At 51.2% G+C, this 23,478-nt stretch overlaps 1 protein-coding gene across 3 annotated transcripts in view; it reads right to left on the bottom strand.

Moving 5' to 3' along the window:
• ATP11C (ATPase phospholipid transporting 11C) overlaps positions 1-23,478 on the bottom strand; it is a 56,515-nt gene that overhangs the window by 16,542 nt on the left and 16,495 nt on the right. For all 3 annotated transcript variants that reach the window (XM_058813927.1, XM_058813926.1, XM_058813925.1), the window contains exons 2-22: positions 22,130-22,249; positions 20,387-20,476; positions 17,227-17,307; positions 16,156-16,263; positions 15,452-15,580; positions 12,318-12,421; positions 11,647-11,697; positions 10,793-10,857; positions 9,572-9,653; positions 9,050-9,200; positions 8,056-8,253; positions 7,034-7,195; positions 6,779-6,936; positions 5,864-5,935; positions 4,937-5,010; positions 4,203-4,306; positions 3,488-3,669; positions 2,680-2,943; positions 2,180-2,354; positions 1,441-1,543; positions 86-231 (exon numbers count right to left, since the gene is read on the bottom strand). In XM_058813927.1, the coding sequence (XP_058669910.1) occupies positions 86-231; positions 1,441-1,543; positions 2,180-2,354; positions 2,680-2,943; positions 3,488-3,669; positions 4,203-4,306; positions 4,937-5,010; positions 5,864-5,935; positions 6,779-6,936; positions 7,034-7,195; positions 8,056-8,253; positions 9,050-9,200; positions 9,572-9,653; positions 10,793-10,857; positions 11,647-11,697; positions 12,318-12,421; positions 15,452-15,580; positions 16,156-16,263; positions 17,227-17,307; positions 20,387-20,476; positions 22,130-22,249 (2,619 nt within the window). The remainder of the gene's footprint in view (positions 1-85; positions 232-1,440; positions 1,544-2,179; positions 2,355-2,679; positions 2,944-3,487; positions 3,670-4,202; positions 4,307-4,936; positions 5,011-5,863; positions 5,936-6,778; positions 6,937-7,033; positions 7,196-8,055; positions 8,254-9,049; positions 9,201-9,571; positions 9,654-10,792; positions 10,858-11,646; positions 11,698-12,317; positions 12,422-15,451; positions 15,581-16,155; positions 16,264-17,226; positions 17,308-20,386; positions 20,477-22,129; positions 22,250-23,478) is intronic.

Genomic DNA, 23,478 nt, shown 5'->3' with positions numbered 1-23,478 from the left:
CCCACATTAATCCTGTTCATTATTCTATTCTATTGCCACAGAAATGCACAGGATAAACAAAGATCAGCTGCACACTGCCCCTTACCTTATAGAAGAAATACTGTACAAGGTGTGCTATTCTCACATAATATAAATGCCCATGTGCTAGTAGCAGTTTTCGTAAGTGTTTAAACTTTGGCACAGCATAGTCGCTGTTCCTGGAGGCCTGGCGTCCTTCCTTGCCCTTGATCCCTGCAGACAGAAGCATGCAAGGGTTAATCCCCAAGGGCTGCAGTCTGGATGCTGTCCCCAGGTTTGCTCACATCACTCAGTGCCTCAAAGGGACAAAGGCTGAGCTTCCCTCTGAGACCCCCAGGAGACCAAGCACGAACACTTGGTGTGGTTTTGGCTCCACAACACTCAGACCTGCCTCTGGAGGTTCTCAGCTATATTTATTTAGGCTGCTCTGTGATTTCCTGTAAGGGCCTGGTGTGAGAAGGGAGTCTAGGCAAACCTGATGGAAGATAAGGAATTGGTTCCCCTGGGCTGGCCTGCGTCTCTCACAGCTCAGTTACTCCCCTGCAGCTGCTCAGCCTCCTGAGCCATCCCCAGAGCTGCTCTGCTCACAAAAGGCACATCCAGATGGGCTGCCCTGGACTCCCTGCATTAGAGGGCACCACAGCATCTCCAACAGCCCCAAATGAAGAACGTGCCCTCTCTCTCCCACTGACCCCTCCTCAGTGGTGTTACAGGAGGCTCCGTATTTCAGACACCATCCTGCAGACAGGAGGAGCCTCCAGCTGCTGTGGGTCACGGGACAGTGCAGGCACAGCACACCTGGGCACCAGCCCCCAAACCCCTGTGGGTGCTGTGCTGAGCTGCTGCCACCAGCTGGCACAGAGCCTGGCCCTGTCACTGCCCTGCCACCAACCACCATCTGTCTGCTGCTTGTGCCCCTTCTCCCTGAGCCCCAAGCAAGCACCACCACTACTCTGGGCACAGAGTTTTGGAACATAACCTGCAGTGTGTCACTGAAACAGAGAATGGTGCTGGCACTGGTGAGCAGCAGATGAGGATCTCACCTCTCCCTTCCCCAGTGGGCATGGTAAAACACTGGCACAGGCTGCCCAGAGAGGCTGTGGGTGCCCCATCCCTGGCAACACTCAAGCTCAGGCTGTACACAGCTGAGGAACTGGATGGAGCTGCAGATCTCCCTGCCCACTGCAGGGATGGGACCCTTTAAAGGCCCCTTCCAACCATCAGTATTCCATGATTCTGTGATCTCAGCATTAGTCTGGAGTTAAACTCTGCCTCCAAGGAAAGCAAGAGCAGGGTTCTCACATTTTTCAGTGGGATTGGTTTAGCCACATGCAATCAGAAACACCAACTGCACCTCAGAAGAGAGCCCCAGGCAGAGCAGACAGGTGTGGGCTGTGAGATGGATGCTCCAGGGACTCTTACCTATCCCAACATGTGCTTCCAGAATCATGCTGACATCATTTGCACCATCCCCTATGGACAGGGTTATCGGGCTTCCTTTCGTGTTCTTCACCATTCGCACAATCTAAGAGATTTCCAAAAAAACAGCAGCAGAACCCAAAATTCAGTGAAAAAGCCTCCAGAGACCTTCCCGCTGCTCCCCCCAGGACAAGCAATCAGGCTTTTACAGCAGCACTGAAACACCTGGAGAGCTCAGGTTAATAAAAGCCCTCTTTACTTGCTGTGCAGTCACAACCAGAGCAGAAGCCCAACCCAGCTGTGCAGGGCTGAAGGACAGGATTTAAAAACAAACCCCAGATCAACATCCTGCTCTTCCCTTCTGCCAGACCCTGCTCTCCCAAGGGTGGGCTCTCTCACGCATCCCAGGGAGCAGAAACACATCACTTATCAGCCTGGGACATCATCTGCTGCACTGACGAAGTCACCAACTCCACTTGACAAATTTGGAAAGGAAAAAAAAAAAAAAATAGCAAACTGGGAGGTTTTGTTTATTTCTAATTGGCCTGGGTTTATGGGGTCCTGCCAGCATATTAAACAAAGGGTTTGCATTCAGATTTGAAAGAATGGTGTGCTTTCATCCTGCTCTGAAGCTCAGGCAAGGCTTACACACAGCCTGGAGAAGTCCTGCTCAGTTAGGATGCTCAGGTGAAGTCCCAGCTGATGAATCCAGCGTGTGTCACGGTGAGAGGTAAATAAATACCTGTGCTTTCTGCAGGGGAGCCATCCGGCAGCAGAGCACTGCAGTGCACTTCAGGCAGATCTGCAGGAAGATGCTTTTGTAATTGCTGGAGCCACAGTCCTGAGAGGGGTTGAGTATCAGCGACAGCGTGGAGCCATCTATGATCAGTCCATACTCCTGACTCAACGTCCAGCTTCTGGGCACAACAAGGAACACGTTTGGAACTTCATCAGACTGAGTCAGCCTAGCTGCTGGTATCATCTTAGTGAAAAACGCCCTGGCTTTGGGTTAATCTTCTTCCCATCCATGTTTTGGGGCTTAGCAATTTTTAAAGGCTTAGGCTTAGCATGTGCCCTCACTAAAGGAACAGTGCAATGAAGTTCAAAGCCAGCTAATAGCAGAGATGATGAGCAAAGCAAAGGAACCACTGACAGTGTCTGTGAGTACCCAGTCCCCAGGGCCCCAGCACAGCTCTACCTCTGCATCCGAAACGGGCACAGCTGTGTCCTCTGCTCACCCACCTCTTGAGGCTGGCCCTGTTTTTGGGCAGCTCCTGGATGAGCTTTTTGTGGTACTCCAGCAGCAGCTCATGGAGCCGATCCTCCTTCCTGCCGCCCTCGCCCACCGTCCTGGCCGTCAGCTCCAGCAGCTCCGTGCCGGTCTGGAACAGCCTGCAGGCGTAGCACGTGGACTTGGCCGTCTCCATCTTGTCCCCTGTCAGCACCCACACCTTCATGCCAGCGGCGTGCAGGGCCTCGATGGTCTCTGCCAGCTGCTCCTGCAGCCTGCGAGCACAAACAGAGCATCACCCACCTGCTCACGCAGCCTGAGCCTGCTTCTGCACCCAGAAACACCAGCTCAGGAGAAGGGAATTGACTTTTCCCCTGCTGGGGACACCGCTGCCACAGGAATAAGGATTACAAGTCAGCAATACCAAATTTTGATTTGCAGACAAAAAGAGAAATCGCTGCTTTATACTCTTGACTCTTAGGCCTCACAGTAAGAGTTTAATTTACACTTGCAGTTACTATAACTGAATGTGGAATTGAATTTGTTTTGATGTGCAAATTAATGCTGTGTGCTTAATTCACTCTCCAGAAGTGCAAGTATTTCTGTAGTTTCATTAATAAATCCCAATTCCTACTACACCAGCCAATTTAAGCAACTAGGGCACTGTGAAATGGGTTGTGCCATGGTGTAATTAATTGCCCTGGACACTGCCAGCATGTCCCTGGCTGTTCAGCTCCACCACAGCCAGTCCAGGCCATAGGGTCACATCACAGAGGAACCACAGGCACCACAGTGCTGGTGCTGCAGTCACCTCCTTACCTGTCCTCTACAGCTGTAGCCCCAATCAGGTGCATGTCTGCTTCTGTGTCATCAAAAACCTTGGCCATCTTCTCCTCCCTGTCCTGCAGAGCCATCTTGGCCTCATTGAGCTGCCTGTCAATTCTGTCATACTCCTTTTCAGTCAGCTCCTTGAAGGCCACACAGAGCGTTCGGTAGCCATCCTGGCAGGGGAGGGAGAGAAAACAAAGTGGGCAAATGCCCTGAATCCAGGTTTTTTATAGTTCCTCACTTCAGGGCTGGTGCTTTTGTCTGCCATCAGTGTTTCTGGCAGTACTCTCCCTGAGGGCAGGGATAATTTGTTGGCTTGTGTCAAAAAAGCAATTTTCTGTGTTTGTACAGAGTAATTGTGGTTCTGCTTCTTATGTGCAGAAAGAAACCAAGAGAAGGAGCAGCGCTGGGAGCGTGCAGGCAGCAGGGAGAGCAGCACTGGGGGCCACCACACTGGGACCAGGCTGCTGATGTTACTTCTATTTTTAACTTGCCTGGAGATGCTGGACAACTGTGATGGAGACCATATAAGTATATCAAATAAAGGTGGAAGCCAACCAAACAGAAAAGGAAAGGAGCCTGACATCAAAACAATGAAGTGACACTCACATTTTCAACACTTCACTGCAGAGCAAGGTCACATCCCTGTGCTTGGAATAAGCCTTCCTGACCCCAGGAGCCAGCCAAATCCCACCCATGTGCTCACCATGGCATTGCGGTCCACGTGGACTTTTGTTCGCTGGATTTCTTCTTGCTGCACCCTCGGAAAAATGGAGGAGTCTGCTCCTTTGCAGAAGAGAAGCAACTTTCCTAAAAACAAGTTATAAATAGTTTATGGCACTCACAAGCTGCAGAAGGAGTTAACAATGCCAACAGCAAGCAAGTGATGCAGAGGGAGGAAATCTGGGAGGACTAAAGAGGGAACTGCCAGAAACCCGACTGCCTACCAAAAATGGCCTTGGAGCAGCCTGTGAAACTCCTCTGGCTGAGACTCTGTGTGTCCCTACCTGCCTCTGAGCAAGTTTTCTGCAGGACACTGTACCTGTAAGCCTTGGCAAGCTTTCCAGGGAGGGTAAGAGCAGCATCCCAAACCTCGCAGGACTGACACTCGAGAAGGATGGTGACCTCTGCATTGCTGTCTGTTACTCCCACGAAACCCCATCCCACCCAGGGGACATTCTCACATGTCCTCCCTGTGCCTGCTCCAGCCTGGAACCCGGCGGGCAGGCAGGGAGCTCTCCATGGGTCACTGTTCTCATCCCCTGATGAGCTGCTGGTCCCAAACAGCTCCCATGGAGGAAAGTTAACTCTACAGCAGCCAGTCCCAGGACAGAACTGAGACAGAGCTAAGGGCCAGCCTGTGTGGGTGACAGGAAGGAGGAGGATGTGTTCCACAGTGTGCACACAGCTGCAGAGCCCACGGGAGCTCCCTGCCTGTACCTGCGCTGGTTCTCACAATGACACTCATGCGCCGCCGGACAGGATCAAAGTTCAGCACGTGCAGAAGCTGGTACCTTCAGAGAAAGGGGAAAAAAGCTTTGGCTCAGTACAGGAAAAATAGAAAAATAACTACTGGAGACAGAAAATCACTAACAATGAGCTGCAGAAATCAATACACCCTACAAGTGGCATCAGCCACCTGGGAATGAATTTTACAGCTACTGCACAAGAAAATGGAGGAAAAAACCCAAACTGCAGTAATCCTGTGGTGCTCTGAGCATGGGACTGAGGGTGTGGGTGCCCACCAGGGCACCGAGCCCCCAGGCTGGGCAGGGAATGGGGCATCACGTGCCACAAGCAGTTACACTGAGTCTCACAGTTAAATATGAAGTTTCCTTGTGAGGGAAGCAAGAAGTGAAACTTGCTTGTGAAGGCAAGTTTTCAGGGACTGCTGGATTGGGTCAGTGACTCACAGATGTCCACCAAGCTGTGAGCACAGGGTAAAATCTAACTATTTTCAGCTTGGGAAGGGAAGAAAAGGTTACAGGAATGGAGCTGTGTCACGAGTTCAGGCTCACAGTGTCCTGCTGTGAGCCCCAGCCACGGCCCTTAAGGTCAGCAGCCACCTCCTGAATGCCAGGAGCCACCTGCACAAGCTGGGGCAGATGAAGGATACACACAAAGAACTGCAGGCTCCTGAGGGACCTGAATTTAGACATCACAAAACCACCCAGGGGTTTTTGCAAGTGACTCTTTTTGCCTACACCTTGATGTGCTGTGCTTTGTAAATGGGACAGGAGTCTTGGGGCAGGTCAGCACGGCCTGGCTGCCCTCAAGGAACAGCTCTGGTCAGCCTGGCAAGGTCAAACTCCATCAGCTGGGTGGGAGTGGTACAGAAGAGCAGCCCCGTTCCCCAGCAGCACTTACATCTCAGTTTCATTCTTTTGGTTTCGGATTTTCATGAAATTGTTTTCAAGTCCTAGAAAAGTGAAACCATACCTGTCAATAAACAAAAGGACAGAAGAGCATTGAAAACACCCGTTGGCACATATCACACACAACAATGTTCTCGTTTCACCCCTGCACTGCAGAGAGCCCGAGCTGAGGAGCAGGGCTGGATGTTTGTGTGCTCCATGCAGAGCCTGCTGTGATGTCCTGGCACTGCTCCCATCCCCTGGAGAGCCTGGGCACTGGAGCACACAGAGCCTCTGCACATGGTCCACTGGCTCACTGGCAGCCTTGCAAGCCACGAGCAAGTGCACACAGCTGCAACAGCCTCCACCTAAAGCAAGGGGGTGGCAAGGGCACAGAATCATTGAACAGTTTGGGCTGGAGACATCACCTAGTGCCAAACCCCTGCCAGGGGCAGGGACACCTTTCACTAGAGCAGGCCCCACCCAGCCTGCCCTTGAGCATCTCTGGGAGGATTCAAATGTGGGGCTGACAGAAGTAACCATCCTATTATTTTGCCACTGCATGGCAAGGAAAAAGTTTCACTGCAATATTCACATGGTAACTGGTCTCTGTTTCTAGGGGATTAAAGCACAAGGCCAGGTGGGCTCCAGCAAAGAGCCCTCTGCCACATCTGGGCACTGCAGCACCCTGGGGCTGCTCTCAGTGAATGCAAACCATGGGCTCCCAGGAAGATCCTTTACAGAGCACCCCTTTAACAGGGAGCTCACCTGAGCCCACAGGCTCACAGCACTGCAGGTTCAGCAGTGCTATCACAACATCCATCCCAGAGAGACCGTGACAAGGGATCTGTCTCCTCCAGGTCACCCTCACCTCCCTCCTTCCCACCAGAGAGAGGGAATCAAAGAGCCAACATCTCCACATCCTTACTTTTCTGCGCCTTTGACCAGAGCGATCTCATCTGGGGAGGAGGAGATGTAGGTGTATTTGCGTTCTGGGTGTGCCACCAGCCCATCCACCTGGTCTGCCTCCTTGATCTGGACCGTGTGGCACAGGCACAGGGCTCTCAGGAACAGCTCCTCACGGCTCTGGGCAGGACACAGGGAGGGAGGGCTGTTACCAGCTGAACACCCAGGCAGGAGCTGCCACAAAACCCCTACAGCCACCAGCACACACAGCCCTCACCTTCTCAGCCTTGCCATAGTACTTGAGGGGCCCATCAGGCTGGGAGAAGCCATCCACCTCTGCCATGCAGTCCTTGTACTTGTGCCCATCGATGCAGCACTCGATGAACTCCATGCTGTTCTCTGTCAAGGTGCCTGTCTTGTCTGTGAACACGTACTCCACCTGCAACACCCGGCAGCTGCCTCAGGGCTGGGCAGGGAGCCCCCAGGAACACAGCCTGGGGCATCTCAGGGCATCTGTGCCACTGTGCAGGGCACCTGGGTATCCCAACCCGACTGTAGACACAGGTGCCCCACTGCACCCCTCTGTAGCTCTGCACTCTGCTCCTTTGTGTTTCAGCCTGTTGCATAGGGGCAGGAGGCAGCTTCTGAAGAGTTAAAACCTGTCTCCAGGCTCTTCACTTTCCCCCCATTCACTTCCCTGGGTCCTCTGCTATAGCCCTAGAGCTTGCAGAACTGCTGCTGCAGGTCTGCTGCCTCCTTTGGGGACCTTCATCTTGGAGCTGTATTTCAATTAGCTAATTGCTACTCCAAGTGTGTTTTTATTCTTGTTTTTACAGCAAAACCAAAAGCAGGAGGCACTCAGATGCCCTGCACTCATCTCTCCTCTGCAGAGCAGGAAGGGAAGCCTGAGCTGTCTGGGTGCCCCAGCTGCACGTGCTCTGCACACCCAGGGAGATGACTGGGCAGGCATTTTCACTAATCCTCACAGAGACAGAGGCTTTTTAATTTTTAATTGAAGCAGCGAAAGCAAAGCACCCTGACACGCAGAGCGCTGCGCCTGATCCTGCCCAAAATGGAAACAATTGATGTGACCCAGTTCCTGCTCTTTCAGGCACTATTTATAACCTTATCTGGCTGGCAGAGGGCGGAACCACATCCAATGGAAAGTGCCACCACAGCCCTGGGTGAGGCTCCGGCCCCACGGGATGCCAGGGATGGCCACAGCAAGGGCTCCTCGCAGGGAGGGCACCCCCAGCCCCATTTCCATCCCTACAGACCCCACAAACACAGCACACCGACCTGGCCCAGCTCCTCGTTCAGGTCCGAGGTGTTCACCAACGCTCCCTCCTGGATTTCCTCATCGTACATCTCCTTGTCCCAGGAGATGAAGAAGGAGCCCAAGAACTTCTGCATCTCCACCGTAACGTACATGGAGACGGGGATGATGAAATTGAAGAGGACCATGAAGGACAGGAAATCCGTGAACATCCGCAGCACCTGCACGGGAAAGAGGAGGAGATGCAGCCTGTGGCTCTCAGGGCACAGGGGCAGTTTGCAGCAGCACCTCAGGGGTTCTGGACAGCTTCTCAGAAAAGGTTAAATAGGAAAAGACAACATGAAAATAAATACAGCTGAGATACAGGGCCAAATCCCATTTCCTTTGGCACAGAAAATCCCACTGCCTTCTGCAGATCTACCAGGAACAGGAGTCCATCTCACTGCTCCACAGTGACCAAAACAGTGTTTCATAAGCATATTCCTCTCAAAATACACTGCTACAGGCTCATCCTGACCCCAGGAAAGCAGAAAAGAGGAGCAGGTGGCTCGAGACCAGTCAGGCTGTGGCACAAGTGTGCAGTGACATCCCTGCACACAACCCATCAACTCAATAACCCACCCAGTGAGGATCCCTGCACACTCACACTCACTCTCTCAGGCTTGACTGCCCACGTCTGGGCAAGTTTAACAAACTGGTTGACATGGCCTCAATTTAGGTTTACCTACTCAAAGCTGAAAGATATCTCGAGTTCAGATAAGGACCCAGGTTACATCAGCTGTATTTCTACATTATACAGTATTTATTTATGCTCTGCCCCTGATCCACACAAATATCACTGTGCACAAGCACGAGGGAGGCACAAAAGAAGCACAAACAGCAGGAGAGACCAAAGGAAACAACAGCACTTTGTGTGAGCAAACAGGACTCCCAGGGCTGGCAGCAGGCACAACACATTAAACCAAACAGCCAGAGCAAGTGAAGCTGGAGGAGGTGCTGAAACACAAATCCACTCACCTTGAACGTGTCTCTCTCTTTTTTAGTCTTCTCGTTGTACCAAGGCTCATCATTAAATGGATTACTCTGCCAGACATATTTCAGAGTCGTGCACACAGTGGCCTTGCCCAATAAGATGCATAAATACACTATCAAGAAAGCGTTGATGGATCTGAAAAACAGGTTTCTTTTTGAAATTCTTGCAGCTATTTTTATAGAGAAAAACATGTAAATAGGCAAGAACAAGACTTCCTTACTTTCAAGAAGGGAATTACAGAACAAGTGCTTTTAACACTGCTGATATTCAGCATCAGGTTCATATATTTACACATTTCTTAATTTTGTTTTCAAATAAAAAAGCTACTAAATGATTCTGCTTCTTGCAAGATACGCTTTATCAAATACCCAGATTTTTCTATGCAATCAGAGAGCATCTGAAACAAAAGGCAGTGGTATGGGGATTACTTCCGTACCAGCCATCCATTAAAAACAATCCCAAACCCAACAGGTTTTACCGATTCTCTCCTGAACACAAATACTCACTTCTCTACTGCAGAGCGTTTCTGAGATTTCCCTTGGTAGTTGAGAGCCATTTTTGTTTCCATGCCAGTATAGACTGCAACTCCTGCAGGAACCAAAGCAGGGCTCATAAGGGACAGAGCCTGGAGGGCGCAGCTGGCACTGGGCCACCAGGGCAGCGGTGCTTACACCAAACCCAGTCCCAGCTGGAGCAGGAGGCACCACCCAGGGGCTGCTCTGCTCCAGAAACACCTGAGGCTGCCCAGGAACGGCCCTGCTGCACCCCAGAGCAGGAGCCCATGGATCACACAGAGACAGGAATGTCATTGCTGCACCCCAGAGCAGGAGCTCATGATCACACAGAGACACAAATGTCATTGCTGCACCCCAGAGCAGGAGCTCATGATCACACAGAGACACAAATGTCATTGCTGCACCCCAGAGCAGGAGCCATGGATCACACAGAGCCCATGGATCACACAGGGACAGGAATGTCAGTGCTGCACCCCAGAGCAGGAGCCCATGGATCACACAGAGACAGGAATGTCATTGCTGCACCCCAGAGCAGGAGCCATGGATCACACAGAGCCCATGGATCACACAGAGACAGGAATGTCATTGCTGCACCCCAGAGCAGGAGCCATGGATCACACAGAGCCAGGAATGGCCCTGCTGCACCCCAGAGCAGGAGCTCATGATCACACAGAGACACGAATGTCATTGCTGCACCCCAGAGCAGGAGCCATGGATCACACAGAGCCCATGGATCACACAGAGACAGGAATGTCATTGCTGCACCCCAGAGCAGGAGCCATGGATCACACAGAGCCAGGAATGCCCCTGCTGCACCCCAGAGTAGGAGCCATGGATCACACAGAGACACAAATGTCATTGCTGCACCCCAGAGCAGGAGCCATGGATCACACAGGGACAGGAATGCCCCTGCTGCACCCCAGAGCAGGAGCTCATGGATCACACAGAGCTCATGGATCACACAGAGTGAGGAATGGCCCTGCTGCACCCCAGAGCAGGAGCCCATGGTTAATTAACACACCTGGGCAGCCCTGCACATGGAACCAGTGCCTCCCAGTTTCACCTGGCCACTCTGCAACCAGCTTGCATGAAAACTGCACAGCCCAGGTAGACAGGCAGCAGAGATGTTCCCTCTCCAGATTCAGTAGGGAACATCTACATTTGTCACCACTTATCAGAACTATTTAAATAAACAAACAAAAATAACTTCACCGTAAATCTTCTTGGTATTTTTGAGGGTAGCACCTTTCAACAACAGGTTTTCAGGACCCAAAGACCTAAACATAAAAGAAATTATAACATTACATCACTCAAAGAACATTTAAACTACTTCATAAATTAGAATTAGAATAGAAAGACAAACAAAGTTTCCTCATGCCTGATTACATGATTTGTATGTTAAACTGGGGCCTTGCCTGAGTTTTTCTCTTTATGTAATTACATTTCCATTTCATCTTACAAATACCATCCCTGATGCAAGACTCCACTCTCATTGGGGGATTTTCAGTAAGGCTTTTGAGGAGTAACTGCAAAATGTTCAGATGCAGTACATTCCAGTACTCATACAAAAATGCAGTGTTAAAATCAGCAGAAGCCTGTCCATTCCAGCCCAGTCAGTCAATGCTGGCAGCCCCATTTGTGTTTTTATTTCTCTTTGAAACTCCCAGATTTTTGCTCCCAGGGTATGAACAGCCCCACCAGAGCACAAAACCCATCCCGCACGCTCTGGTGAGAGCCAATGTTTTGGATGGTTTATGAACATCACCTGCTCATTTTTTCTGTGGAACACTCTGATTGATGTTTGAGCTCTTGCTTACCTTCCAATGACAATATTTTACCATTGCCTGATAAATTTGTGCCCCATCAGCAGGGCAGGACATTACCAGGTGGTTCTGCACTGCTTCCCCAAAAGGGGCTCAAACAAACCACAGGATGGCAGAAGGGAGGCCTCCTTTTAGAATGAAATCTTTGGAATGGTTTAAGAAAAAAATTCCCAAATGGTGGCAGGACAGGCTCAGATCTCTGAAATTCTCTGTAGATGCCCAACAGGCAGCTGCAGGACCAACCTGGCTACAGGCTCTTGGTTACTCCCATAGATGATAATCCTTCCAACAAATCTGTGATAAAAATATGAGAAACTTGTATTACAGACACATTATAAACACTATAAAATAACAAAATAACAAAAATAACATTGACAGGAAATGGAAGCAAATCCAGAAACAAGTGAATCTGACAGTTTAATGTTTCAGAGGGCTGGCTGTGCTCAGGACAGGGAGAAGCCACACAGTCCCCAGGGTGCTCACACAGCCCAGCACATCCCCACTACAGACTGCAGCACTCCAGAAAACCTCTCTAAGGGGTCTAAAAACATAGAGAACTCACTCCTGGAAGTCATTCAGCCCAACGCATCTTACTGGAAGGTAAGAGTGGCCTAAAAACAGGTGCAGGGACCATTCCTGCTGCTGAGCTGACAAAAACCAGCTCATTGTACCACCAAAACTGCTGCACAGGGGAGGCTCTTCTGCAAAGACACTGAGCTCTGAAGACTTTGCCATGCTCATACAGAGGAGGCCCAGCAGCTTATCAGTGCCTTGAGCCACCTTTTGGTCTCTGCCCAAAGGAGATGGCATTTGCTTTGCTGAGCTGCAGATGCCCGAGTGACGGTGCTGAGGTGTGTGCAGGGGATGACCCCAGGCAGCACAGGCAGCGGGGGAGGCAGGGGGGCCAGACTCACTTGTAGAGGTCGGGCTGGGGCTGCTCACACTCGATGGTGGCCGTGAGGGTGTCGATGGCTTCGTCGGTGCAGAGCACGGCGGTGTCCCGCACGGCGTAGTGGGTCTGCACAGGAGCACAGGCAGGGTCACCGCAGGCCCAGCAGCGCTCCCACCCCGAGCTTTACACCCCATCACTCAAAATGTACAAGCCTGTCAGCACCAGCGGCTCCCCAGAGCCCTCACCACGCTCCCACAAGGCAGCTGAAGCATCTTTCAGAGACAGAATGAAGTCGCTGATGAGACAGAATGAAGTCACCGATGCTAAGAGAAACCACAGCAGCAAGCAGCTGCTGGCTGTCTCAGCAAGGCATCCCCCAAAAGCAGAGCATCCCTGGCTTTTCCCTGGGGACCTGCCCTGCCTGGGGTGGAGGGAGGCTGCAGGTGGCCCCGTGGAGGAGGAGCTGCCCACCTGCCCTGGCTCCTGATGGTAACCACACAGCAGCTCCAGCAGCAGGACCCGGCACTGCCCTGGCAGACTCCCAGCTATTTTTAGCAGCTGCTGCTGCAAAGGTTCATCTCTCATAATTAACTGAAAAGCCCACAAAGGATCTGCTCGCTGCCTTTCAGGCTCTATTTATAGGAGCTGCTCAGAGCTCCCAGTCACAGCAGGCTCACGGCAGGCTGCCTCAATCCATCTTCATAAACAAATTCATTAAAGCGCTTCCTCCGCTCCTGACGTGTGCATCCCTGCCCTGTGCACCCCAGGATTACACACTGCAGCCATGGAGTGAGCCATCCCTTCCTCTGTGTGCATCCCTGCCCTGTGCACCCCAGGATTACACACTGCAGCCATGGAGTGAGCCATCCCCTCCTCTGTGTGCATCCCTGCCCTGTGCACCCCAGGATTACACACTGCAGCCATGGAGTGAGCCATTCCCTCCTCTGTGTGCATCCCTGCCCTGTGCACCCCAGGATTACACACTGCAGCCATGGAGTGAGCCATCCCCTCCTCTGTGTGCATCGCTGGAGTTACACACACTGCAGCCATGGCAGGAACCATCCCCTCCTCCGTGTGCTCTCCTGCCCTGTGCATCCCAGCCCTGTGATCCCAGGATTACACACACTGCAGCCATGGAGTGAGCCATCCCCTCCTCCGTGTGCTCTGCTGACCTGCCTGCCTCCTCAGCACACATGGACACATCACAGCTTTGGCCAAACTGCTCCTGCAGGACCAAAGCCAGCCCTCGTGGGGGGGTTTGCAATGCCCCCATCAGCAGAGACACTGTGCAGTTACTGAGGGATACTTCAAAGCCACCTCCCAATCAATTCCAGGATCTTTACACCCTTTAGTGCATTTAGAAAACACATGTTCTGTTAGCTAACATATGGCCAAAGATTTGTGCTTCAAAGACAGAGCCCTGACCAAATCTCTTGTACATTTCTATTCCAGTTTCACTCAATCAGGCACCTTTCCCATACCTCAACCTGATATGCTCCAAATCCCAGAAAAATCCCCAGCAGGAAGGCAGCAGGTACCCCTGCAGATGAGGTTTGGTGATTACTCAAATGTGCTTCCCTCACTCCCCTTTTACAGCAAACCCTGGTTCCTGATGTTAGATCTATTTCCCCAAACAGAGCTGGCTTTTCTATTCCCTCTCCCCCTTCAAACTCATCTTTCCCTCCTCATGAAACAGGAGACAGCTCCCAGTCACCTACAGGAATCCACAAACCAAGAAAAAAACAGCACAGTGCTTGATCTAGAAACTCAGCATCACATCTCCAGGCTCACAAGTTGGTAAGAGCCAAGACTGCACAAGTAATGTGAACTGATGCATATATCACACCTGACACAAATAAGCAACAGCCTTTAACATGGTTAGCTATTTCTAGCCTCAAGGCACTTCAAAGCTCCAGCTCCTCCTCACTAGTGGAGCCAGCACTGTGCCACAGCTCCCACTCAGGTTATCCAGCACCAGCCAGCAGCCACCCATGGAGAGGAGCCACAAATCCCAGAACAGCACATCAGCTCCACAGTGGTGCTCCCACTGACTTCACAGTGTGCTGGAATGAAACATGTCATGGTCAAGCATCTTCCAGTCCCACTGCTGCAGCTGCTAGTGTCTGTGTATTTATCATATACTTATTATATTGTTATAATATTATTATAGTCTGCATTATACTTATACAAATATTTATCAAACTCAAATGAAACCAAACATTTATGTCTTCTGACGTATATAAGCTCTTTGTTGTTGTTTCTTTCCCTAGTTTAGAGAAGGGGAGATACAGAAAGAAAGAAAATAAACTGGAGATACTCATCCTGAGCAGGACTAGTATTAACTTTCACTGCTTGCTCCAGGGAAAGGGAGGAAAAATCCCAGAAGCAATGCTTTTCTCATGCTGGTGAAAACAAACAGAGCAGTCCATCCCCCAAACAACCCATGCCCCAGGGCTCACTGCCGACACCCTGGAGGCAGACAAGGGCAGGAGCTGCTGGAGAGCCAGGCAGCCACAGGGACAGGTTCCATGCAGCAGCCCCCAGCCCAGCCCAGCCCCAGCAGGGCCATGCCCAGGTGCCCAGCTCCAGCAGGGCCATGCCCAGGTGCCCAGCTCCAGCTGCCCACACAGCCCCAGCAGGGCCATGCCCAGGTGCCCAGCTCCAGCTGCCCACACAGCCCCAGCAGGGCCATGCCCAGCTACCCAGCTCCAGCTGCCCACACAGCCCCAGCAGGGCCATGCCCAGCTACCCAGCTCCAGCTGCCCAGCCCAGCCCCAGCAGGGCCATGCCCAGGGACCCAGAACCAGCTGCCCACACAGCCCCAGCAGGGCCATGCCCAGCTACCCAGAACCAGCTGCCCACACAGCCCCAGCAGGGCCATGCCCAGGGACCCAGAACCAGCTGCCCACACAGCCCCAGCAGGGCCATGCCCAGCTACCCAGAACCAGCTGCCCACACAGCCCCAGCAGGGCCATGCCCAGGTGCCCAGCTCCAGCTGCCCAGCCCAGCCCCAGCAGGGCCATGCCCAGGGACCCAGAACCAGCTGCCCACACAGCCCCAGCAGGGCCATGCCCAGGTGCCCAGCTCCAGCTGCCCACACAGCCCCAGCAGGGCCATGCCCAGGTGCCCAGCTCCAGCTGCCCTCCCAGCCCTGACCTTGAAGTTGGACTCGCCGTCCAGGCTCGCTGTGGTGACATAGCAGGTGCCATCAGTGCTGCTGGAGGCCAGAAATATCAAATCACAGGGGAAGGTCTCATCTGCTTTCACTTCCACGATGTCTCCAACCTAGGAGAAAGGAAGCACTCACATGAACAGCCCTCTCAGGTGTTTTTAGGTGAGTGTGATTCAGCTTCTCTCAAAGGCAAGCTGGGGTCCAGGGGGTGCACAGATCCCTGACCATCACTCCAGAGCCTGAAGGGCCACCCAGCCCTGCACTGACTCAGAGCACCCACGGGGCACAGCCAGTGTTTATTCCTCTGCTAAATCCTGATGGAGCAAGAGACTGTACTTGCCTGGAGTACGCTGTGATAAATTAACATCAAAGCCAAGTGTACTTTCCTGGTGTCCTTGGGAGAGCAGGAAATAGAAGAGGACTGCCTGTCCTGGAGAAGTGCAAAATGCTGACAGATGTGTCACCTGTCAGCCCGGTACAGCTTTTGTGAGACAGCTTTTCAAAAGAAATCAAAGGCAGCCTCACTCCTTCACTGGGAGCAGCTCTGGAGCATCTCAGCTCAAAGTGAGCAAGTTGGGGCAGCTCTGACCCAGGACAGCCCTCCTCCCCTGCCCTGTCCCCTCAGCACAGCTCTGTGCTGCCATCAGCCTCAGTGAGAGCCACACACAGGTTCTCAGGTAACGGTTACCTTGATTTTTTCACTCTCTTTCCGCACTTGCTTTGCATTTTCCACGACAAAGACGTTGCTTTTGTTCACCTCGTTGTCAGCTCTGTGCCTCAGCCAGTCCTCGTACCCCTACAGCACAGACACAGGCAGCACAAACCCCTTACCAAGTGAGTAAACTAATGAAAAGGAGGAGTGAGGATCACAGGGACACGTGGAAACAATGAATAAGGCAACTGTCCTCAGACCTCCTTCATGCCTGACAAAACACCAACCAGAGCAGCTCAGACTGAATCAATTCATTTAGAAAACCTCCATATGCATATTTGACAGATTCAGAACAGATTAAAATAACACAAAAATAATCTATATGTGGGGCATGCAACAAGCAGCTGAACTACTGTAACACATTTCTATTATTCTGAGCTGTGGTAAGAACAGACTGACAATATGAATAATACACTCAGCAGCCTGCAACTCCTTCCTATGGTAACGCAGGATGAGGCTCTTCCTCTTCAGCCTTCACTGGAGGAATGAGCATTGAGATCTGAGGCAGAGAGATTTTTATTCTACCTCTCCCTTTCCAGCCCCCGTAGATGAAACTTCTTTCTTTATTATTCACTCAGGAAATTTTAAATGGCATGTGTGCCTGTGATGGGAGGCAAAAGGTCTTTCAGCACTGCCAGGAGATGAGGAGCACACGTTTGCAGGACTGGTGAGGGGCTGAGCAGAACCTGTCCTTCCCACCTCCCCACACGGAGCAGAGCGTGGGTGTATTTGGAGCACGTCTCTGCAAGGACTCAGGGAGCGTTTCCAAGAAAAGGAAAAACATTCCTGCAACACCAGGCCTACAGCAGAAAGCTTACTGACCCTCCTGGCCTGCTTTCAACAGCACAGGGATGCTTTCCATTGCTAGAACTGGAGACATCAACCCCACACCCAAAGTGCAGCCTCTCCTGGAAAGCACCAGCGCCCAAATCACCCTCTAAAGGGGGCACCAAACCTACCAGCACACGTTGGTGGCCTCTGAGCATATTTAAATACACATTTCTGTGCCTGTCTCACAGAGCATCTCCCCCACAGTGACAGCTGTACCTGTTTGATAGCTGTGACAGTGATGACAAAGAAGAGCGGGAGGCCACTGGTCACCGGGCTGGTTGGGGTGTCCACTATCACCTGCAGGACAAAAATGGACTGCTGAGCCCTGGGTTTCAGGCTGCAGATAAAACCAAACCTCTGCTGATGGGGGAAAAGGGTGCTGATCCCACTGAGGGCAGCTCAGAGCCCAGCACAGGAGAAAGGCAAGGAAGAGCAGCACCAGTCATCCTGAACCACTGACACTGGGAGGCTAAAAATAACAGCCATCAGCCCAAATTACCTGTGAAATACACTGCAGAACAGAACATGAATATTTAAGCAAACCAGAAATGCAGGCTTTGTGTTTAAGCTCTCCAAGTGGAGCTCAGAGCACACTGTGGGCACCACAGAGGGGCCTGGGGCACAGCTGGATCCTGCTGAGCTCACTGCAGCAGCTCCAGGCATAGCCCAAACCTCTGATCAGCAGTGAAACCCCCAGGCTGTGGGAACTGCTGCTCCCTCTGACAGGGCCCAAAGGGTGAAATGGTTCCCAAGGGGCAGGGAGCCCTTCCCACCTTCCCAACACACCACAGCCTGCTCATTTCCCTGCTGCTCCTGGGGAGACTGGGAGCACCAGGGGCTCTGATGAAAGGGACAGGGGAGCTCAGCAGAAAGGCTTTGTGTGCCCACAAAGGGCCTTTGTCTCTTGTTTGTGCTTCCCCAGCACGCTCACACAACAGCAGCATTTGGGTATTTATTGTTTCAGGCTGCCTGTAAAAAGCTGTGCTAAGGACAGGACTCCTCTTATAAGCTACGTGGACATTTTTGACTATGAAATGCTGTGCACTGCAATATCACCCTGCCCTACTGAACCCAGAGAGAAAAGCCAGAAGATTCTGAAGTGGAAGAGAGACACCACAAGCAGCAGCCAGATAAATGGCAGAGGAGTTAAGCAGCAGGAGAGCGAACCAAGATAAACACCAAAAGCATTTCCAGGTACACAAAGCCCTGGCTCACTCAAATGGGTGTAAGGTGTTCCCAAGCAGAAAGTCTGGTGGAAACCCAATGTGGAGGAACAGCTCTGAGTGAGGACAGTGCCAAGTGTCACACAGACACTGCACACAGCAGTGATGGCCACTCACCAGGGCAGTACCATGGAGCTTAGGCCAGTTAGCCAAAAGTTATCCTGCAAAAACTGGACAGGTCTTGGGAATCCAAGAAGAGCTTTGGCTTTCTGAGAAGGAGAAAGGAGAGGACCTCCTGCTGCCCAGCAGGAGAGCTTCCTGCTCTGGACAAGTTATAGTTGTATGTATTTGTATTAAAAAGCACAATTTCTGTACACACAGATATAGGAGGACAATATCAGATTAAGTGTCTGGAATAACTCATATATGTATTTAGAGTTTGGACTCCCTGCAAAAGCCCCATGGCCGGACACTACTCTTCCCCTTTGTGGCTGGTGAAAAGCTGAGGGACACACAAGCAACAAGCCAGGAGAAAGACAGACTCCCCTGAAACTATTTTTGGACTGGTTCAGGACTTCAACAGCTTAATTTGAATCCACTTAAAAGCGACAAAGTCCTCTTGTTACTTAATAATTTCTTCTTGGGAGATTCCTTAGGACACTAAGGACCACACTCCAAAAGTTATCTCCACTCTCCTCCTCAAAGCGACTCTCGGTAGATTCCTAAAACAGCTTATTGCCACCAGCCTGGTCTGCCTACACACACACTGGCTGTGCTCATCCAGGCCAGCCCCTTCCACCAGGAGATTCCCTGCAGGCTCCTGTGAGAGCTGGAACACATGAACCAAAGGGATTTGCACTGTTTGTGTGCAGTGTTTTATGCTGAATGCACCACTCTGTCTCACAAAGAGCTGGATCTGCAGCCACAGAGAAACAGAAGGTTTGATTAAATGTTTCACACAGGTAAGGCAGATGCCTCAGGTAATTCCTCCAGCACTGGACACCTCAGTCCCCATGCAGCACCCAGGGGGGACAACCCCAGTAACTGACAGACATTTAAATAGAAGCACGGACATGCAAGATGCAGGTGGCATTTTCCAAGGGATAACCCTTGGTACTGCAAATGCACAGAGTGGCCCTGAGTGCCTTTTTGAGGCAGGGGACGTCTCAGCATGACAAGCACCTGGGCCAGGGGCTGCTCTGTGCAGCAGCCAGGATCAGGGCTGGGCTCTGCTCAGCTGGGTTTGTGTGTTCTCTAATCCACCACAAGGCTGCTTCCTGATTTTAGAGGTGTTCACAGAATGAAGGCCAGGAGGAGCAGCAGGCTCTTCTCTCACCTGTGCCTGAAACGTGCAAGCAGCGAGACAAACCCAGTTTGTGGCTATAATCAGGAATATTCCCTGCTCTCCACAGCCAGAGGGTCAATAGATAAAATGTAATAGCACGTCACTAAGTGGCCAGCTACACAAAGAGGACATCCTGACTCCAGGGTATCGCTTCAGTTCAAGGCAAATTACAAATTGGGTCTGACAAAGTGGAGCAATGCCAGCGCAATGAGGAGATGGAGGCAAGCCAGCTGACGCCAGAGCAAATTGGCCTTTCGTGTCACACTGCCAGCAGAGCCACACACAGCCAGGGCTGGGAACCCTGCTCCTGCACAGCCAGGGCTGGGAACCAGAGCCCTCCCTGCACAGCACAGCATTCAGGCACTCATCCCTGTGTCTGGAATAAATCTGCTGCTTTGCCCAGGCAGAGCAACTTCCTCAAGCTTCCAAAACTCATCCTATGCATTTTCTGAATTTTACTGAGTACATCCTATCTCTCCTGCTTGCCTTGAAACTCATGATATCTGAGACACAAAAATATCATACCACTTGGGGAAATATAGAGATAAGAAACAGAAGTAGTAATGGTGACAAAAAACAGATCTTAATTGTGTAGCATCAACTGTATTTTCAGTGGCTGAATGATCTTAACAGTTAGAATTAAGATGGTTTTTCAGTGTTTCAGCAGTCACTCAAAGCCCATCTCAGGCCCAGATATTTTAATTATTTTGATGCCTTGGATGGTGTGGCAGAATTATAACAGCCTCCAAGTTCAAAATTTCCAAACTTCTTATAAGCACAAACATTTCTAAAGCTCAGCTCTTGTTCAAGCCGTGTTTAACATCAGTTAAGCCCAAACCAAACTCACGCTCAGCCTCGAAGCTCTTACCTGCACGAGGAAGATGATGAGGAAGTAGAAGTTGGCAATTCTTCGAAACTGCTCGAAAAGGTTCTTGGGGAGGAAGTTCCAGAGGGTGTACTGTGGGGAGAGAGGGCACTGAGACAGAGCCAGGCTGGCAGCAGAGCCACAGCGGGATGGGCAGCGCACAGGGAGAGCAGCTCTGCTCTGGCATGGCAGGGGAGCACAGCCCCAGAGCCAAAACCAGGAGCACAGCACAGCTGGGGCTGAGGTTACATGAAATTCACAATTCCCACAGTGCGGCTGGGGCCGAGATCCCACCAAATTCCTGCTCCAAGTTCCAGCTCCAGCTCTCTGCTGGAACACTGAACAGTCAGAGGTGGCTCACAGTGAGACAACATCTAAAAAGGCATTTGAACAAAGGTGACTTCATTACAACATAGCCCAAAGTGCACACATTTTTTCCAAATTCCCAAAACTATCTCAGAGATGTTTTTGTTAAAAAAAAAAAAGTAGCCATGCTTGCCCGTACAAATTCAGTATTATGTTGTGCTTCATTATAATTTTAAGAAGGCTGCTGAATCATTTACTTTGGAAAGCATGCAGAATTTAAGAACAACATGGAAAATAATGGGTCTCATATCTATCTTTCCGTCTGTCTGGAATAAAAAAAAATAAACAGTCAAGTCTCAAGACTAATGCCCACTTAATTATAAAAGAGACTGGACAGGTCCCAGGCCTAGCAAATATAAAAGGGAAAAAGAACAAGGACATAACATTCAAAAATAAATCAAGGAAGAACCAAAATTAGTGCTAAAGCAAACCATTTGTCAGTGAGGGAGCTGAGCTGGGGGAAGGTGTCCTCACTCAGGCCCCTCTGCGTGCCAGCAAACATCAATGGCAACGCTGCACCAGCTAAACAGACTGAAAGCTCTTCCCAAAAATAAACCCAGACATACAAAAACTGATAAGATCCAAAATGTACAAAGAAACAAAGGCGAGGGAAAAACCCCTCTGCAGCTCAAGTACAGCAAAACTGAAGCCTGAGTGCACGCTGAGCGTCAGCAATGCTGAGCACTGGCATACAAATCCAGCTGTGTTGACAATATGGAATGCCACTTGTTTGATATTTTACTCCAATTGGCTTCAAATCTTTCGAAATAGCTTCATGAATGTCATGGAGAAAAGCTAAGCAGAAGGCAGATGGGTGTCATCACAGTTCTCCACCATAAACAAAAGCTGCATTAATACCATATGAATGTTTCCCCCCCTTCCATCCAAAGGGATAAACAGAGCATGGTTATTTTTGTCCTATCTCAAGAAAGAAAAATCCTACAGAATAAAATAAAAAAAAGAGGGAATCATATTTTTAAGTCCCTTTATAAAGTAATGCCCTTTATAAAATAAAATTTGAGCTGCTGTTATCTCATGCTGTATTATACACCTGTTCTTTTCTTCCCAAAGGGGATGTGAGAAAACTTTAAAAAACACACCAAAAAAAATCCCCAACCCCACAAAATCAACGTGTCCACGTTTTGCTCTTACCCAGCCTACAAGAAAGGAACTTGTCCACATCTCCACTGGCAAAAGAAATCCCCAGAGAGAGCTGGAGCTGCGTGCCAGGGCCGTGCCAGGGCTGCTGCACCTGCAGGGGCACCTTTGCCTCCATCCTGGAGGAACTCAGGCTCTCCCAGTTTCCAAACCCAGCACCAGGGCAAACCAGGGGGAGCACCCAGGCTGAGCGAGGGCGCCCTGGGCGGGCAGGGGGCTCACCTTGGAGGAGACAATCCTGTTGTCACAGAACTTCTGTGCCACGTACGCCTCGGTGTCCGCCACGGGCCGGTGCCCGACCAGCACGGTGCGCGTGCCCACCCGCTTCTCCTCCCCAGCACACTGCAGGGCAAAGAGAGACAGCTGTGAGCCCCAAACATCTGTGTAAAACCAGCTTCTCCTCCCCAGCACACTGTGGGCAGCAAAGAGAGAGAGCTGTGAGCCCCAAACATCTGTATTCACAGCTTCTCCTCCCCAGCACACTGCAGGGCAAAGAGAGACAGCTGTGAGCCCCAAACATCTGTATTCACAGCCTCTCCTCCCCAGCACACTGTGGGCAGCAAAGAGAGACAGCTGTGAGCCCCAAACATCTGTATTCACAGCTTCTCCTCCCCAGCACACTGTGGGCAGCAAAGAGAGAGAGCTGTGAGCCCCAAAGAATCCAAACATCTGCATTCACAGGCTCCAGCTCCTCAGCACACTGCACTGCTCACTGCAAATAAGGCAGCTGGAACTCAGAAATTCACCTCACTGCCCCAGCCAAAGCACAGAGGATGAAGAAGAGTAAGGTCATTTACCAAAATCAAGGACATGCTGAGCCTGGAACACAGCTTTGCTCAGGCATCAGCTCAGGAGCACAGCCCACCCTACACCCCACCAGGACAGGTCACTGCACTGCTGCTGCCTGCATCTGCAGCCTGCGCCAGGTTGTTTTTCCTTCTTGAAGGAGAACTTGTCTTTATCAAGCACTTCAAGGCATTAGGAACATAATTTAGCATCTATACATCTCTCCCTAGTCCCGACCTGGAGAACCCTTCTGCTCTGGGTTTATTCACTGCATGAGGAAGATGCCAACTGCACCCTCCCTTACGCTCACTCTTCTGCCCAACCCTCAAACCCATGCAGGATGTCTCACCACCACACTGGCACAAACAGATTTAGTGCTCAGCTCACAAACCAGAAGGGTCTGCTTCTGCTATTTAAAAACCTCAGCTAAAATCACGAACGATGAAGCAGACAGCTTCACAGCACAAACTCCCCGAGATGACACACACGGTGCTGGGGAGCCAGCTGGGCCTGCCGGGGGTTTAATTTAAAGCAGAATGAGATGTCACAAGTGACTGTCAGCGTCACGTCATGGGGGCTGCTGACAGCCCCAGTGCTCAGCAGCAGGATGAGGGAGCTGCAGCAGAATAACCTCGGCAGGGAACAGGGCTGCCTGCAGGAGAACACAGCCCTGCACAAAGCCAAAAACACCTGGGAGCAGCACGGGGCTCAGCAGAGCCCAGCCACCTCTTGGGCAGTGACAGCACCTGCAAAGCACAGACAGACCCCCTGGCCGAAGAGAGGGT

The sequence above is a fragment of the Ammospiza caudacuta genome, chromosome 14 (genome assembly GCF_027887145.1).
Source record: "Ammospiza caudacuta isolate bAmmCau1 chromosome 14, bAmmCau1.pri, whole genome shotgun sequence".
Lineage (NCBI taxonomy): Eukaryota > Metazoa > Chordata > Aves > Passeriformes > Passerellidae > Ammospiza > Ammospiza caudacuta.
This window is presented reverse-complemented; position numbering and strand designations above follow the sequence as displayed.